Source organism: Panthera pardus, unplaced genomic scaffold, assembly GCF_024362965.1.
Source record: "Panthera pardus isolate Hobbes unplaced genomic scaffold, ASM2436296v1 HiC_scaffold_16, whole genome shotgun sequence".
Classification (NCBI taxonomy): Eukaryota; Metazoa; Chordata; class Mammalia; order Carnivora; family Felidae; genus Panthera; species Panthera pardus.
This window is the reverse complement of record NW_026526721.1, coordinates 148475459-148492831: the sequence shown is the minus strand read 5'-3', so window position 1 is coordinate 148492831 and position 17373 is coordinate 148475459. Positions and strand designations below refer to the sequence as shown.

Genomic DNA, 17373 nt, shown 5'->3' with positions numbered 1-17373 from the left:
CTACTCTTGATATGCAGTTATAATCAGCATTTTCCCTAAAAGTCACTGCTAGCAAGTGACTGGGGACGATCTCCTAGATTAAAGAGCTACCATTTCTGACGCTGGCCAAAGTTAAGGAAGGGTGACACTCTTTTCAAGGTTACCCCTAACTTTGTTTTACTTACAGTAAGCAACTAAACATGAAACACTCACAAAAACAGCTTATACCACAAACAAAATCAAATAAAAATCAGCAACAAATATATGATCTGATCACAATGCAGTAAAACTAGAAATTAATAACAAAGAGGCGATATTCACCTACCACAATGGCAAAGGTCAAACACATATATACACTAACGTGGTAAAGGTCTGGCAAAAGTAGACATTCTCTTACGCTGCTGGTGGAGCGAAAACTGGCCAGCCCAGATTGGGGGCAATCTGGCACAACTTTTCAAACTACAAAGGCTTAGCCCAGTACTTCCCAAGCCTGTCCGCACATTCACTTGTGGAGAATCAACAGTTACTGATGTCTGTGTCCAGCCCTACAGATTTTGATCCAGTTGCCCTGGGTATGGCCCAGGTGACACTAATGCACAGACAAGCTTCGGCACTGCTGGCTGTGGACGCTTCCATGAAGTAATTCCACTCTTCGTGATTTATCCTACGTGTATATATCCACACGTGTGATGAACGGCCTATGTCATTAGTTGTAGCTTTTATAACACCAAAAGATTAAAAAAAACATAAACGTCACCAAAAGGGAATTTGTAAATAAATATGGAGTATTCATAAAATGCAATGCTTACGTATCTGCTAAAAACAAGTACAGATGGTATGTGACTTATATCCCAATAAAGCTGTTGTATTTATTTTCAAAAAGGAGTGCAGAATGGTGCATACAGCGTACAACCATCTATGTGAAAAACCACACACACACACACACACACACACACACACACACACACACACACAGAAGAGTGGCTTTCTCCTTGGGTGAAAATACACTTCTTTCTGTATACTCTTTCAAATACTTAAATTTGCAGTGTGTTATGTATTAACTCTAAAAAATAAATTTTAAAAATGAAAATGAAAATATGAAAGCAATCTGGTCATATCATCCTGCAAGCACACAGAAGTTGTATACGGTAATATTCAAAGGGGCATGAGAGGGCATTTGGGAGCGATGGAAATATTCTATCTTGATGGAGGTGGTGACTGCACAATTTCACACGTTTCTCAAAATTCAGAAAAACTGTATACCTAAAATGAGTGAGATGTATCCCATGTAAATTGTCCCTCAGTAAACGTGTCTCAAAAAAATTTTTTTCTTAAGCTTATATGGCAACCTGGGCGCCTGGGTGGCTCAGTCGGTGAAGCGTCCCACTTCTGCTCAGGTCATGATCTCACGGTTCACAAGTTCGAGCCCCGCGTCGGACTCTGTGCTAACAGCTCAGAGCCTGGAACCTGCTTCCGGTTCTGTGTCTCCCTCTCTCTCTCTGCCCCTCCCCTGCTTATATTCGGTGTCTCTCTCTCTCTCTCTCTCTCTCAAAAATAAATAAACATTTTAAAAAATTAAAAAAGAAAAAGCTTATATGACAACCAAACCTCTAGAACAATGCCAGTAGCAATGCAAATCAGTACAACAAACTGGGAAACTGCTCAGCAGTTATCTACTCGACCTGGGCGAGCACAAGCTCTGTGAGTCAGTGTTTCCACTCCAGCACGGGTGCTCAGTGGAGACACGTGCGTGGATTCACCACGGAGCATGCAAAGGAAAACTCATTGGCCGCACTCTTCATGACAGCCAAAAAAATAATAATAATAATAATAAGGCAAGCTGTTCAAAGTCAAATGGATTAGCAGGCTCTGCTATATCTGTGCAAATGGAAAGCCAGGCAGGAGGTGATTCGGTCTGAGGAGTGTCATTGCCAAGAGCCAACTGATGGCAAACAGAATGAGCAAAAAACCCACGAAAGCCCCTAACTATAAAGAGAGATACTCAACCTCACTCATGACTAATGGAAACTAAAATCACACTGAAATAATCTATCTCATCAGGCCGGACCAATTCCAAAGCTTAGCAACAAATTCTGAGGCAAAGCTACAGGGAAACAGGCATCCTCAAACACATCCCCGGGAGATACAGAATGGGAAAATCCCCACGGAGGACAATGCGGCCGTGTTTTTAAAAAAAAAAAAAGCTTTCAAATGGATTTATCCTTTGAAACCTAAATACCACTTAGGAATTTACCCCATAAGGTGTACAAGCATATGTACAAAATGATATATAGATTATTGTTTGCAGTATCACAAGATTAGAACTCAAGTCCATCCATCAGACACTAATTAGATTTTATATCCATACAATGGAAGATTCTATAACTGTAAAACTTAACAGAGAAACTCTCTGTATATTGCTATAGAAACAAATATTGGGGATATACTATTAGGTGAAAAAAAGAAGGGGCAGAAGACCATACATCATATGCAACTTGTGTGTAAAAGAGAGAAATTAGAAAATACATATTCACATTAGCTTAAAATAAATAAAGGTAGTTACCCATCTGTGATAAAAGAGAGGTGAAGAAAAAGCAAAATGGACAGAGGAAGGAACAGGACTTCTCAGTATCTATCTCTGGATGGATGGATGGATGGATATATATATATATATATATATATATATATATATATTTTAAGTTTATTGATTTATTTTGAGAGAGAGAGAAAGAACACATGGGGGAGGGGCAGGTAGGTCAGAGAGAATCCCAAGCAGGCCCCCCACTGCCAGCACAGAATCTAATGTGCCACCCAGGCACCCCTACACTTTTTTTTAATTTTTTTTTTTTTTAATGTTTGTTTATTTTTGAGACAGAGAGAGACAGAGCATGAACAGGGGAGGGGCAGAGAGAGAGGGAGACACAGAATCAGAAACAGGCTCCAGGCTCTGAGCTGTCAGCACAGAGCCCGACGCGGGGCTCGAACTCACGGACCGTGAGATCATAACCTGAGCCGAAGTCGGATGCTTAACCGACCGAGCCACCCAGGCACCCCACCCCTACACTTTTTTAAAACTCCAGTTAGGGAAATAAAAACAAACTCTGAAGTCTAATTACATATTACTTTTCCTTCCCGATCCTTTCCGTCAAGATGTGTGAGTAGACTTTGCCAACTGCACACAGATTGTTAAAGTCTGTGGGCGTGGGGCCTCCCTTTAAAGGGGTGGGGTGGGGAGAGGGCAGGCGGATGGCAATAGGCCTTTAATGCTTTCTCTTGACCTCTGGAGCCTCAGCCAAAATAGCCCGCCTCTTCAGAAGAAAGGCAAACACACAATAAGTGAATCCAGAAAGAGACCTTACATAGAGCAAAAGCGGTATTTAAATGGGTGCTGGAGGGTCATAAGTGGTCTCAGTTAACAAAATTATTTGGATATCTTTGTATTCAAATTTATCTTGCCCATTCAAACTGTTACACTGTATATTTTATGGCTGTATGAGAATTCAAAGATTATTTTTCTCATTTTTCTTAAAGTTTTTTTTTAACATTTATTTATTTTTGAGAGAGAGAGAGAGAGACAGAGCATGAGTGGGGGAGGAACAGAGAGAGAGGGAGACACAGAATCCGAAGCAGATTCCAGACTCTGAGCTGTCAGCACAGAGCCCAACATGGGGCTCGAACCCACGAACTGCGAGATCATGACCTGAGCCGAAATCGGATGCTTAACCAACTGAGCCACCCAGGCGCCCCTATTTGTCTCATTTTAAAAATTATTTGCCTAGGTGGAAATCTTTGCATATATAGGAGTTTTTCTCTACAAGAGATACTGTGAAGGAGAACTGAAGGTTATGTACCTGTTACGATTTAAGTAAATAAGTATTAAGACGTTCAATGTTATCATTACACAATGTAAAATAATATCCCATTCTTATCCATTAGTTTGGCAAAGATATCACCAAGAGTATAAATAAGTACTGATGTAAAAAGTCTCCCAATAATTTTGATACGTAAAAAAGCAAATTTTAGAAAAATACATACACAGTGATACTATCTATGATTTTCTTTAAATCAACAACCCGAAAGCAAAGCCATTTATTTCAGTATATGACTATTAGATCTAAACAGCCTGAAAAGATTCAGGACAGACATCACCAAAATAATACAAATTATTACCCCTGGCAGAGACCTGTGTATGGAAGTGTGGGAGGGAAATGAGGACGCCTAGGGACGTATTGATTTTACTGTTGGACTTTAATACACACACAATACACACAATATACACAGATCTTATTTGTGCAATGAAAGCAAAGAAAAACATTTATAAAAATTAATCCACTGAAATCTGCTTGTAAACTTAAAAAAAAGAATAAAGTGTCTTCCAAACGTAGTCATTTTTAAAATAAAAAGATTGTATATGGGTCATCTACTGCACTAGGTTCTTCCTCTCAGTGTGAGGAAACTCAGATGAATTGAATAGAGACTTGGCAAGAAGAGGAATTGCCTGGAAAGCATGCCACGTGAAAGACTCAGCATTAAAAAAAGTAAATGCAATCTGCCCGAGCCAATCAAAACAGGCAATTAGGATACAGTATTAGCACCTGGTACCAAAGCTCCAGGAAAGAAATAACTGTCCGAATTGTTATTTAACTTTTAATACAGGTACACTCTTTACAATTAAATTTCTTCTGTAGGAAGAGAGAACAGTGCCTTTGGATTTACAATTGACAAGGATAAGTGCTCCCCAAATTTGTTTGCAACGTGGCACAGAGAGTACAGGGTGGTATTTATAGGTCACTCTCTGGAAATGAATGAGTTCGCTCACAGCAGAAGGAAGTGGGCCTGAAGTCTACACCAGCCTCAACACCGCAAATGACCCAAAGACGCCTCGGCACCCCTGCGACTCAGTCGCGGCATACCTCTGTGCCTTGGCTCGCACGCTAGAAACGTTTCCGTTCAGCCTCTCACTCTGAATGGATGGTCTACAGTCTTTCCTGTTCACCAGGAGCACTGCTGGTGGCTCGTCACTATTCACTACCTTCCGTGGTGGAACAAGAGACCAGATGAAATCAAGGTGGTTGGGGCTGTGTGACTCAGTTCCTTGTTAAAGACCAACCGGCGACTATAGAAGTCAGTGCACCTGCAGACGGTGTCCAAACGCAAAGGTCCCCAGATGTCACCTAACAACCAAAACTAGCTTTCTTGATTGAAAGCAAGGAGGGCTTCCGCTTCACCCCTTCTATGTACCTGGGGGCTCTCCTGTGCAAGACTGAAAGCAGTTGCCACTATCCTAGCAACGAGTTTTGTAAAATTTGCACCACATGTAGTATCTTCAACAGAGGCACTATTAGGAAGTGCTTAAGAGGGGCGCCTGGGTGGCTCAGTCGGTTAAGCGTCCGACTTCAGCTCAGGTCATGATCTCGCGGTCCGTGAGTTCGAGCCCCGCGTCGGGCTCTGGGCTGATGGCTCAGAGCCTGGAGCCTGCTTCCGATTCTGTGTCTCCCTCTCTCTCTGCCCCTCCCCCATTCATGCTCTGTCTCTCTCTGTCTCAAAAATAAACATTAAAAAAAAAAATTTAAAAAAAAGAAGTGCTTAAAAGAAGTATGCCAACTAAGCAAAATGGTAGAGTCCAAAACTACAGATTTAATAAACTGCTCAGTACAATAGGAGGCACCAATCGACATTTTTAAAAGTATATGTTAGTTTCTTTCTCGTTAAAGAATTTATCATTTTAAAGCACTGTGAACTCCACAGTTGACTTTCCACAAAAAGTCCAATAAGGGATTAAAAACATGAGAACAGGACCCAAAACAGCATCAATGAGAGACACCACAAACCATCAAACGTGAGAAATGACCGCTTCGGTTAACTCAAACGTTAGCCTTTCAGAATCTCATCATCTGTGACATTGTTAGAACACACAAAATCCATTTTAAATCTGGGGTTACAGTACCTGGTGAAGGTTGGGTTGTGTTCAGTCAGGGCAACGAGCAGTTTCAGAGCATAAGCTGGTACTGGGTCAGGCTCCGCGAGGATGTGCTCGTACCTGAGATGACAAAGTGATGAAAAAAATACTCAGTGGTTTTCCTCACTTAACCTCCCCTCTGGACAACGGAAGCAATAAACCATAAGGTGCCAACATCTGGGGAAAAAAGAAGCCAATGTGTGAGCTGAAGGACCGGCACAGGGCACTTAACTTCATGAACCTTCAAACAGCTTCACTTGCCAGTGGTGATGAGGGCACCCACCCGCCGCACAGAGGTCTGTTTTGGGGACGCTGCAATGAGACGACCCGTGTAAAAGGATCGGCGTGAGGCTACACACAGAGTAAGAGACTGATAAACATCAGGCACCTGTGGCAGGCACCCCAAGACCACCCTCAAGTGCAGAGATTTGCTCACGGTGGAGTCATGGTGGACATTCGTTCGGTAGAGCTTTGTGGCCAGGGCACGCAGATGAGTCATCAGGGAGAAGGACGCAGGAGGAGCCAGGAGGATTCTGTGCACAGGCTTCCTTATGCTATCTCCTTCAGTAAGAGGTCAGAGACAGCACAGTCTTTCCTCCGGCAATAAAAACGTGGCACACGCGTGTGGTCTTTCTGCCCATCAGAGACTCAAGTGACCCAGGTTTTTACTGGGCGCTGGACGCTTACGCAACCTCTAACAAGTATCAAAATCCATCCCAGGAGGAAAGCAGGCGTTCGGCATAAAGCATGCTGGCTGCACAATGGCCTGGCCACCCTGAACTCCCCCCATCAGTCAAATGGTGACTGGCAACACTCAGGGAGCCAAGTTCGAAGATGCCAGCCAGCCAAGGGCCGGCCTTTCTAAGGACAGCAGTCTCAGACCTGCCGTGTTAACTCGTTTCTGCACAGCACTTTTCTCATTACCACTTGAACATGTGAAATGTAAATGACTGCCAGAGAGAATAAAACTAAAAAGATAAATAAACAGCAGGCCTTTATTAAAAATTCCCACAACACGGCTCAGACTTTGCTCCCATGTTCTTTGTCAGGCACAGGCTGGTTAACATACTGTGTCCTCCCCTTTTCAGGCTCAGCTATTTGGTATACGGTACCATGTAGGTGCTCCATAAATAAGTGGCAGGTGAAGGGATGGACAGTTGGATAAATGGATGGACACATGGACAGATGAACAAACCAACCAATCAACTTTATGAGCCAACTCCCTGGAACAACCAATAACTAAAAGGGAGTTAAAACACCTCCCAAAACCCAAAATGTATATTTAAAAGTCCATGACATGAAGCGGATGCTTTTCATCTAGAGGATAAGGCCCCAGGCTCTTATCAGAGCCTATTTACTCTCATTTTGGAAATCATTATATAACAAGCTTAATTATGCAGTCTCTAATCCCACAGCCATTAAAATAGGAGCCAAGTAAAGGGAGGAGAGGGACTATTACAGAAAGAACTGGGACTTGAAGGCATAGGAAACACACAAAAAAGCTAATCCAAGAACTCCAAACAGAGAGAAGTCTGGGGAGCATTTAACGTAGAAGAAACAGCTGCTCGTACCTCGATGGGACCACAGGGCCCATTATACACCATCATGTTCAAAACGGGGGTAGTGAGTCAAGAAAATGTTAAATTGGGTACAGTGCTCTGTTTAAGGAGACAGGAAGTATCACCTTTCAGAATTTTAGAAGTTTCTTATAAAATATTTTTAAATTCTAGTAATTAAAAGTTTTGCCCAGGTATGTCAAAGATAAAAATCTAAATATCAATCATTCATAAGAAAATCATAAATGTTAATAAATCAAAGAAAAGGGGCGCCTGGGTGGCTCAGTCAGTTAAGCATTCGACTTCGGCCCAGGTCATGATCTCACAGTTCATGGGTTCGAACCCCGTGTTGGGCTCTGCGCTGACAGCTCAGAGCCTGGAGCCTGCTTCGGATTCTGTGTCTCCCTCTCTCTCTGTCCCTCCCCCACTCATGCTCTCTCTACATCTCTCCAAAATGAATAAACGCTTAAAAAAATTTTTTTAATAAATCAAAGAAAACAACATGTCAAAAAAATACAGCACAACCGAGCGTAAGTACTTTTAGGATTGAAAATAATCAAATTTAGGAAAACGCTACATTTTATCATATGAAGAAAACAAACATCGCAGAAACACCTTTAGAGGTGTTAAAAAATGTATTCATAACATTTAACATCCAGTTTGAAAAAAAAAAAGGAACAACTCCACATATTAGAGAGAAATCATTATTCCTTTCTTGTAAAATAAAAAGCTCTTACGTCCTAAGTTGGGGGTACCCAAGACAACCTTCCAGTTTAATGATTTACTAGAAAGACTCACAGAAGAGCTGTTACACCTACCGATCACAGTTTGTTACGGTGAAAACCAGCAAAGATGAAAGATGCACAGGGCAGAGTCCAGGAGGGACCGGTTATGAGCCTCCAGCTGCCCTTTCCCAGCGGAGGTGTGTGGACAGTTTATCATCCCAGCAACAGTGTGGACAACAAGGATGAAAGACTACCAGCCAGGGAAGCTCACTAGAGCACTGGTGTCCAGGGTTTCATCAGGCGTCAGTCACACGGGCATGGAGCGTCTGCGTGGCTAACCTTAGTGCTTAGGGCTCCAGCCCCTCCAGGGGTCAACAAGCTGATTTGGTATTGCCCAAGGCCCCCACCCAGATTCACATCGTTAGCATAAAGGGTCTGGCATGGCTCAAGGCTTCATGTACACAGAGACTCTTTATCTGGCAGGATATTCTGAAGGCTCAGAAGTTATCTCCCAGCCCATCAAGGGCCAGTTTCTTTGTCATTAATGTGAAGGGCTTGAGCACCCCACACTTGTTAAGTTATTAGCTCTTTAGGGCACACATCCTGAAGAGGGGAACTGAGGCTTTACTGAGTTTAAAGTGATGTATGCAAGTCAGGTAAGAGGAGAATGCACTCGTCAGCTGCTTACCAGTATTTGGGAATTGTCAGCCAGAGAATTTCAAATGAAGGGGGGATGGGAGTTTTCTGATGCGTCAGTCCAATTCTCACCCTGGACAACCGGCTCCCCTTGCCCTCATTCCCAGACTTAGCTGAATCACTGAGGAAAGGGCCATTAACCTAGGAGTTTTAAAACGCTTCCCATGTGATCTTCCGTACTTTTCTTGTGGAAAACACAACAGAAGATATGGACAATTGGTTAGAAATGTAATAGACAATCTCAATAAGACTGAGAAAATATAAAATATTTTAAAATGGAGTTAACAAGAATATACAGAATCTACATTTATAAAGAACACACGGATGAAGCTTGACTGCCTGAAATTCAAATGTCTTAGGTTGTTTGAGGTTATCTGACCTTGAAACAGGAGGGAAAGATGAAGCCTGTACTGGCCTGTGCATGAGAGTTTTCCCAAAGAATATTATGTTTCTCTCCCCTTGGAAAAGAAGGGTAAGATTCATAATAGATATGTTTGGAATACAAATACCGAATATATTGAATATACTTCCATTTCATCAAAGATAGGTTTATAATGGTCAGCAAGAACTAGCCAAGAGAATGCTGTGATTTATTAAGCTTGTCTTCCTAACGGAGATAAAGCAGCTGAGCTGATAGTAATTGGATCTCACACTCCTCTGAATGTGACTTGGCAGGGGGGAAAAAAACAGTGATAAGCCTAGACTTCTGAAAAGGCTTGGAAGGAAAGTGACCGGGGAAGAACTGGCCCATTCCAACGGGCACGGGCTGGAGAGGAGCACTCTGAATGCACTGAGCCTGGCCACAGACTGAGATCACTAGCAACATAAGCCTCCACACTCTTTTACTTCTAGAATCCTCCCTTATAAATAAGGGCTCTTTTCCAGGTCCCCAACAGCTAGGACCCAAGCAAGAAAAGCCATTCATACTAAATCCACATCTATCCCAAAGAAGAGAAAACCACTAAAAATCACCTATTCAGGAATCCAAGGGGTGGTCTCTTCCCTATCTGGTCAAGTGCCTGGTGAAACTGATGCCCAATTAAGTAAGCTGGCAGGAAGTAGAAACAGGCTATCAAAAGAACTCTGCATTATTGGGAGAAGTCACTCTGGGGAAGTGGCCAAAGAATTGGCCAAGTGGAAAGAGTAGAAATTCTGTTGAGGGTAAGGGGAGGTCCATATCTTAAAGAGGTCCACTCTGCCAATCTGGGGGGGGAAGAATTCCAGGATATCCAAGGAACTTCAGAGAGAAGTACAGTGAGGAAGATCCTGCTAAACGAAAAGCTGAATTACTTTACAAACCCATAATAATAATTTTTTAAGTTTATTTATTTTGAGAGAGAGCAAGCACATGAGTGGGGGAGGGGCAGAGAGAGAGGGAGACACAGAATCCAAAGCGGGCCCCATGCTATCAGCACAGAGCCTGATACGGGGCTCCATCCCACTAACTGTGAGATTATGACCTGAGCCCAAATCAACAGTCAGACACTTAAGCAACTGAGCCACCCAGGTGTCCCCAAAACCACGATGATTGTTAAGTATTGGGTGGGACCAAGAAAATACATACACACACACACACAAATTAAAAGGAAAGAAAGGTGACACAATATTGGACAAGAAAGAGTGATCTTAGAAAGGAGTTAGAATGGTCAGGACATAGCTTATGAAAATATATTGTCAAGTAATTAAAATTTAAGTAAAAAAATTTAACTTCCATTAAAAGACTGAAATGAGTATTCACATAATCACAAAGCCCTCTGTAGCATGACAATAAGAAATGAATCAAAAAACTTTATAGCTTTAAAGTTTTTAAGTAATATTTCTCAATGGCAAAACCACCATAAACAAATCAAATGAAGGAAAAAGTTGCAGAATGTTGGTAGAAAACAGTAAATATTCTAATATATAAAGAGCTATTGCAAACCAATAAACATCCAAAAAAAAAAAAAAAACCAAACAAAATCTACCTAAGAAGAATGTAAATGGCCAAGAAGCATGGGACCAGCAGGGAGGGGTGGGGGTGGGGGGGGATTGCCAACTTCACTAATATCTGAAGGAATTCAAGTAAGAGATAACAAGGGTACGATAAAATAGGTTCATAAATGGAAACTGGTCACATAAACTCTTCATCACCTCTGAAAAAAATCTGCCAACACATACCCAACAAATGCCCTTACAAGCATAGGTCAGTTTATGATTCCAACCCTAGAGATTCAACAAAGAGAAATAGTACACACCCAAAGATGTAGCCCTGAAAGTGGTTCTTTGTAGCAGTAGATATAATTGTGAAATACTGGGAAAATCCTAGATACTCAGCAACTGGAAATTATTTAAATGATTTATAGTACATTTAGAAATGTAGGTGTAGAGGGGCACCTGGGTGGCTTAGTCAATTAAGCGTTTGACTCTTGGTTTCAGCTCAGGTCATGATCTCATGGTTCAGGAGTTCGAGCCTCGTGTTGGGTTCTGTGCTGACAGCATTGGAGCCTGCTTGGGATTCTCTCTCTTCCTCTCTCTCTACCTCTCCCCCACTCTCTTTCTCAAATAATAATAATAATAATAATAATAATAATAATAATAATAAAGAAATGTAGGTGTAGATAAGTAAATTACAAGACAGTCAATAAAACAGGATTATATTAGAATAGATACAGACATCACAGTCTGGTGTGTGAGAACTGACAGAACAGACAGGTTCCCAGGAGTAAATTTCAACAAGTACTAAGCAAATCTCACTAGAATGGAGAGATCATATAGAGGCACGGGCAGGTATTAACATAAAATGGTTGCCAAAAGGCAAAACTGGAGAGCCTTGAATGGCTGGGTAAGCGGTGTTAATATTACTTTCTACAATGTAAAGGGTTTTTGAGCAAGGGAAAGATATGAAGAAAACAGTGTGTTAAAAGGCATATCTAACAGAAAGCAAGATGGATTCAACACTTAGGGCTTAGAGGAAAGAGAGGTGTAAGGTTACCTTAAGAGAAGGCTACCAAACAGCAAAGGCATGGAGGTGAAATCTGCCTTTCAAGCGGTTTGAAGACCTCCCCTCAGACCTCTGTGAGCAAAGAGTAGATAATCTACTCTTCGGCATTTTCTGTATAGTTTCATCCAAAATTTGACTAGGTGATATCCTGAGTCAATTTCAAAATTTTATGAACTAAGAGAGGGTATAAACCAAATAAAGAGTGGATATCTTGAGAACTTTTCAGTCTTGTGATTTTTACGTGACCTAAATTCTACATGATATTCCATTGTCTTGCATGGATGCATAGATACTTAAGTCTATCAGAAGTTAAATGGATAAATAAGTGGATGGAGAAACAAATGGCATATATATACACATATATTTATATATATATATGTATGTATGTATGTATGTATATATATATATATATATATATATATATATATATGTATATATACACATATATTTTTCTTTAAGTGAAAGAAAAACAGGTATGACCTCAAAGAAAATGTTACAATATAATTTCAGATAGTAAACCCTAATCTCGTCTGGATTTCTTCAATAAAATGAACAGCAAATTTTTATTACAAACACCTGAAAGGCAAAAAAAAAAAAAAGAAAAAAAAGACTTCAATAAAGCAACAAACAAAATATTATCCAAAAACCTGGAGTATTAGAATTATCCCAAGTCAGAAGGATACAAGAATATTTGCCCTTACTTTAATTCCAAAATTATCCCAATTTAGATTCCTATAGGTTGTGTCCCGGGGCAGAGGGCGGGCGGGAATCACTCTACAGAGCTAAATGCACTGATTAGGTACACACTCAAAACAGCAAAAGGCTTAGGTAAAAGGAACAAAGTAGAAATTTATGATGCTTCTATCTGCTGCAAAAACATCTGTGATTTAAATTTTATCTGCAAAATAAAATTAAGGAAAAGCTAAAATTGAAATACTCGACCTACTCTGATTCCCACCAGAAATGGCCAAGTTCATGTCTATTTTAACATAGAATACTTGTGGTTAAGGGAGACAAATACGCAATACAGAACCATCTGGATGTTCTTTAAGCAAACAACATATAAACCACGTAGTCAAACTCATGACTTTTACTGGATATTATTTCAAAGCCCGATAAACAGCTCTATGGTGTATTGCCACTAATGGAACCACTTATAAATTCCAATTTCTAAAAGAAAATACAATTCTAATTTGTAAAGAATATAGTCCTTTCTGAGATTCTAAAAACAAAGCCTTAATAATTTATAAAGTCATTATGGCCCTGGTGATTGTACAAGTCACAAGAGAATTATAAAGAAGAAAGGCAGTACTCATTTTCCCCAGGAGAGAAATGCTGAATGCCATATTGTCATAAAAACACTCTAAGCACATTTATATCAGCATGATCTCTTTTCAAAACACACAAAGCTAAAAGAAAATATGAAAACTAAAGTACACGTTAGCAAAGTAGTTCCAGTCTAGCCAAGGCAAATTCCAGAGATTTTCGCCATGGCTTGCTGCCTTACGTAAAGCCTATCCTGACTATCCTACCTGAAACAACCCCTTCTTCATTCCCTTTACTATCCTTCTCTATCTTCTGACACTGTTTTATGTTTCATTTTTCTGTACAATGCTCACAATTAACTGGAGTGATCTTACGTATTTATTTGTTTACTTCTTTGTCTCATCCACCAGAATGTAATTGCACTGAGGGGCAGGGATTCAATCTTGCCCACCATAGCATTCTCCATGCCCAGCACATCGAAGTCACTCAATACATATTTATTGAATGAATTAACTAAGAAAGAAAGAGAAAGAAAAAAAGGAGGGAGGATGAAAGGAAAGGCTTTCACCCTTGTATGCACAATCACACAATATAGTACAAATGACATTATTTACCTCTGTATGAATATTAAAACTTCTTCTTCCCCAAGAAGAGCAATGGTGTCTTACCTGAGTTAAGGATCTAGCCCCATTTGTGGTTAAATGTTGAAGGAGAAATGCCCACACCTTATGCAACAAGTCTCAGACAAAAACCAGTCAGGAGAAGATTACTTTCAATACTATGAGTTCACTGGATATTAAGCTGGAGAGAGGTGCCGATTTTAATGGATGAAGTCATTCTGGACTTAAGTTCCATTAAATATTGCCTCTTCTGCATGACACTTTCAGATTAAACCTTGTCTTTCAGCTGAAGGAAATCACAGTAATTTTCCAAGTATATACGGTTATTTTTCTTCCCAGAAAAAAACTTTTTCTCATGAATCACACAGAAAACTCAAGTTACATCAGCAGCATTCCAGCTATCTTGAAGGAGGGGAAACTGAAGGAAGAAAGAAGAGGGGCAAGAAGTGAGGGCATAGACACCAAGTGTGGCAGGGCCAAGATTTGTCTCTGAGTATATTCTAATCACGAGACCCAGACTACCAATGGCCAACATCACCTACCTTAGCACACAGAGTTTTCTCAAGGTGGTTGCAGAAGAGGAGCTCAGAGAGGTTGCACACATGAGGGAGGTTTGACAAGTGTTGCTGAGTTAAAGATGGAGAGACCCGGGGAAAAGAAATGTGGGCACCTAAGGGAAGGGAAGGACTTTGGTCCTACAACTGTGCACCAGGGTGAATAATGGTCCCAAACAATATGCCCAAGTCCTAACGCCCAGGACCTGTGAAATCGACCTTCTTTGGAAGGGGCTTATGGGGCGCCTGGGTGGCTGAGTCATTTAGGTGTCCAACTCTTCATTTCAGTTCAGATCATGATCTCGTAGTTCGTGGGTTCAAGCCCTGCATCAGGCTCTGTGCCGATGGCGCAGATCCTGCTTGGGATTCTTCCTGTCTCTCTGCCCCTCCCCTGCTTGCTCTGTCTCTCAAACCAAATACTAAAAAAAAACACATAATGACAGGTGTCCTTATACGAGAAAAGCAGAGGCAAATTCAAGGCAGACACAGGGAAGAAGGCCATGAGAAGACAGGCAGAGACTGCAGCGGATGCTGCTATAAACCCAGGATTGCTGGCAGCCATCACGGGCCAGGAGAGAGGCATGGTTTCTCCCTCAGAGCCTCCGAAAGGAACCAACACTGCCAAGACTGTGACCGTGAACTTCTGACCTCCTAACCTGTCAAAGAAGAAATTTCTGGTGTTTTGAGCCAGTCAGCGTGTGGTATGAAACTAATGCAAACTGCAAGAAACCTAATTCTGCCAACGACCTCAACAAGCCGGTTTCTCCCCTAGTCTTCAGGCAAGGACCCCCGCAGATGCCGGACTTCGGGGGCATGAGATCCGGAGCAGAGGACCCAGTCACACCATGTCAGACTTCCAACCTACAGGGCTGAGTAGATGCTGATTAAAGCCACTAAGTGTGTGGTGATTTGTTATGCATCAATACGAATCTAGTAGGATATCAGAGTTTAATATTCCTGTATCATCACGTTAGTTAATACTCATGATGAAAAGCTACATAAAAGTTTTGATGGTGAGCATCTTTTTCTTGTTCTCGATCTTAATGGAAATGCCCTTGAGTAGGATTTCAAAACTGTGATCAAAGGAGTTCTCGGGAGATGTTAACAGATAAGCCATCAGAAATAGTGTCTTAAGGTCATAAAACGTTGAGAAACACTGAGCTTTAGACAGTTAAATGGGTAAATTGTGCAATTCAAAAGCTAAGGGGTAGTAAACGCACAGAGCATTTCGGAAAGAACCTGTACTCTGTGGCAGGTTCGTGAATACTACACAGGCTCAGTGTTGAAGGAAGCGGGCTTCGGTATTTAAGTTATACTTATGTAAACACTTCTTTTGCAGAGCTTACAGACTTCTTTAGTTAAAAAATATTAATTTCCAAAATATTTGGCTCTGGCAGACTGTCCATGTTCCATAAAAGCTGTGCCTATCTCGGTCATCTCAACTACAGCAACATCTACAGTAAAACGTCCTCAATTGGTACCGGTGAATAGATAAGCTGATTAAGAGAAAAATATTCCCTCCCTGGCTCACATCATGCAACGATCACATGCAGATATCTGCTGGAAAGCAGCTGGCCTGTGTACTTCTCACTACTCTGCCTCTTCCATGCCTTTGCTTACCCTATTCTTGACCAGAAGACCTACTCCTCTTCCTATGCAATCCTATCTAGATTACGCCTTCTCTATGCAATCCTATCTAGATTTCAAAGTCTAAATGAAACACCATCTCGCCAGCCAGGGTATGATAACTGTCCAGAGAAAAGGCACCGAACAAATACAACTTAAGTTCAACTCTTCAGAAAGCAAAGCACATACGCTGTGAAGATGTAACAATTCTTTTCTCTTAATTCATTAATTTATATAGGAAAGCAATTCAGCCTTGTTATTTACGATAGATGAAGCGATGGGTGATTTTATCTGTTAACTTGACTGGGCCATGAGCACAGAGATACTTGGCCCAGCGTTATTCTGGGTCTGTCTGGATAAGATTAATATTTGAGTCAGTAAACTAAGTAAGCAGACTGCCCTGCCCAACATGGGTGGGCCTCATTCAATCCGTTCAAGGCCTGAGTAAAACAAAAATGCTGAGTGAAAGGGAATTCCTCTGTTCTACTGCCTTGAGCTGGGATACTGTTCTTTTGCTGCCTTTGGACTTGAAACATTATCTCTTCCTTTTTAAGTTTTTTTTTAATGTTCATTGATTTTTGAGAGAGGGAGAGACAGGGCACAGGTCAGGGAGGGGCAGAGAGACAGGGAGACACAGAATCCACAGCTGAGCTGTCAGCACAGAGCCTGACATGGGCCTCGAACTCACAAACTGCAAGATCATGACCTGAGACAAAGTTGGGCACTTAACAGACTGAGTCACCCTGGAACCCTGAAACATCAGCTCTTCTTGAATCTTCAGCCTATCAGTTTCCAGACTGATACATACCCCCAATCAGCTCTCCTCATTCTCAGGCCTTCAGACTCAAAACAGACTACACCATCAGCTGGGTCTGATGGGTCTCCAGCTTGCCGACTGCTGATCTCAGGATTTCTCAGCCTCCACAGTCATGTGAGCAAATTCCTTATTGTAACTCTCTATATATACACATGCCTCCTATTGGTTCTATTTCTCTGAGATAACCATAACTAATATTTAATAAGATATTTATTCTTACAACTGAGTTTTCATTTATATCACACAGTCGTTCTGATAAGCACCTGGAACACAGGTATCACATGGTATTTAACAAGATTAAATTATTGTCCTCCCTGAACATTTTGCTAAAGCTATGACAAAAGACACCCACTCTTTCCCTAGGATCACCGCCCAGGAGCCATTTAACCACCAAGTAGAAAGAGCCTCTATGAGAACAAAGTCACGTAACTGTAGGCAGAGCACAGAGACGGTGAGAAAGACACAAACACACAGGACTGTAGACATCACTCAAAGCCCCGAATCCAGCTAGAGTAGATGTCGGCACAAGCTCCTAATGTGAGCACACAATTATTTTCCAAATTAGTGTGAGTGTTACTATTTACAAATAAAACAG

At 41.3% G+C, this 17373-nt stretch overlaps 1 protein-coding gene across 6 annotated transcripts in view; it reads right to left on the bottom strand.

Annotated features, from left to right (window-relative positions):
• Positions 1-17373, bottom strand: part of ULK4 (unc-51 like kinase 4) — a 569816-nt gene that overhangs the window by 328489 nt on the left and 223954 nt on the right. For all 6 annotated transcript variants that reach the window (XM_053903940.1, XM_053903943.1, XM_053903944.1 and 3 more), the window contains one exon: positions 5927-6019. In XM_053903940.1, the coding sequence (XP_053759915.1) occupies positions 5927-6019 (93 nt within the window). The remainder of the gene's footprint in view (positions 1-5926; positions 6020-17373) is intronic.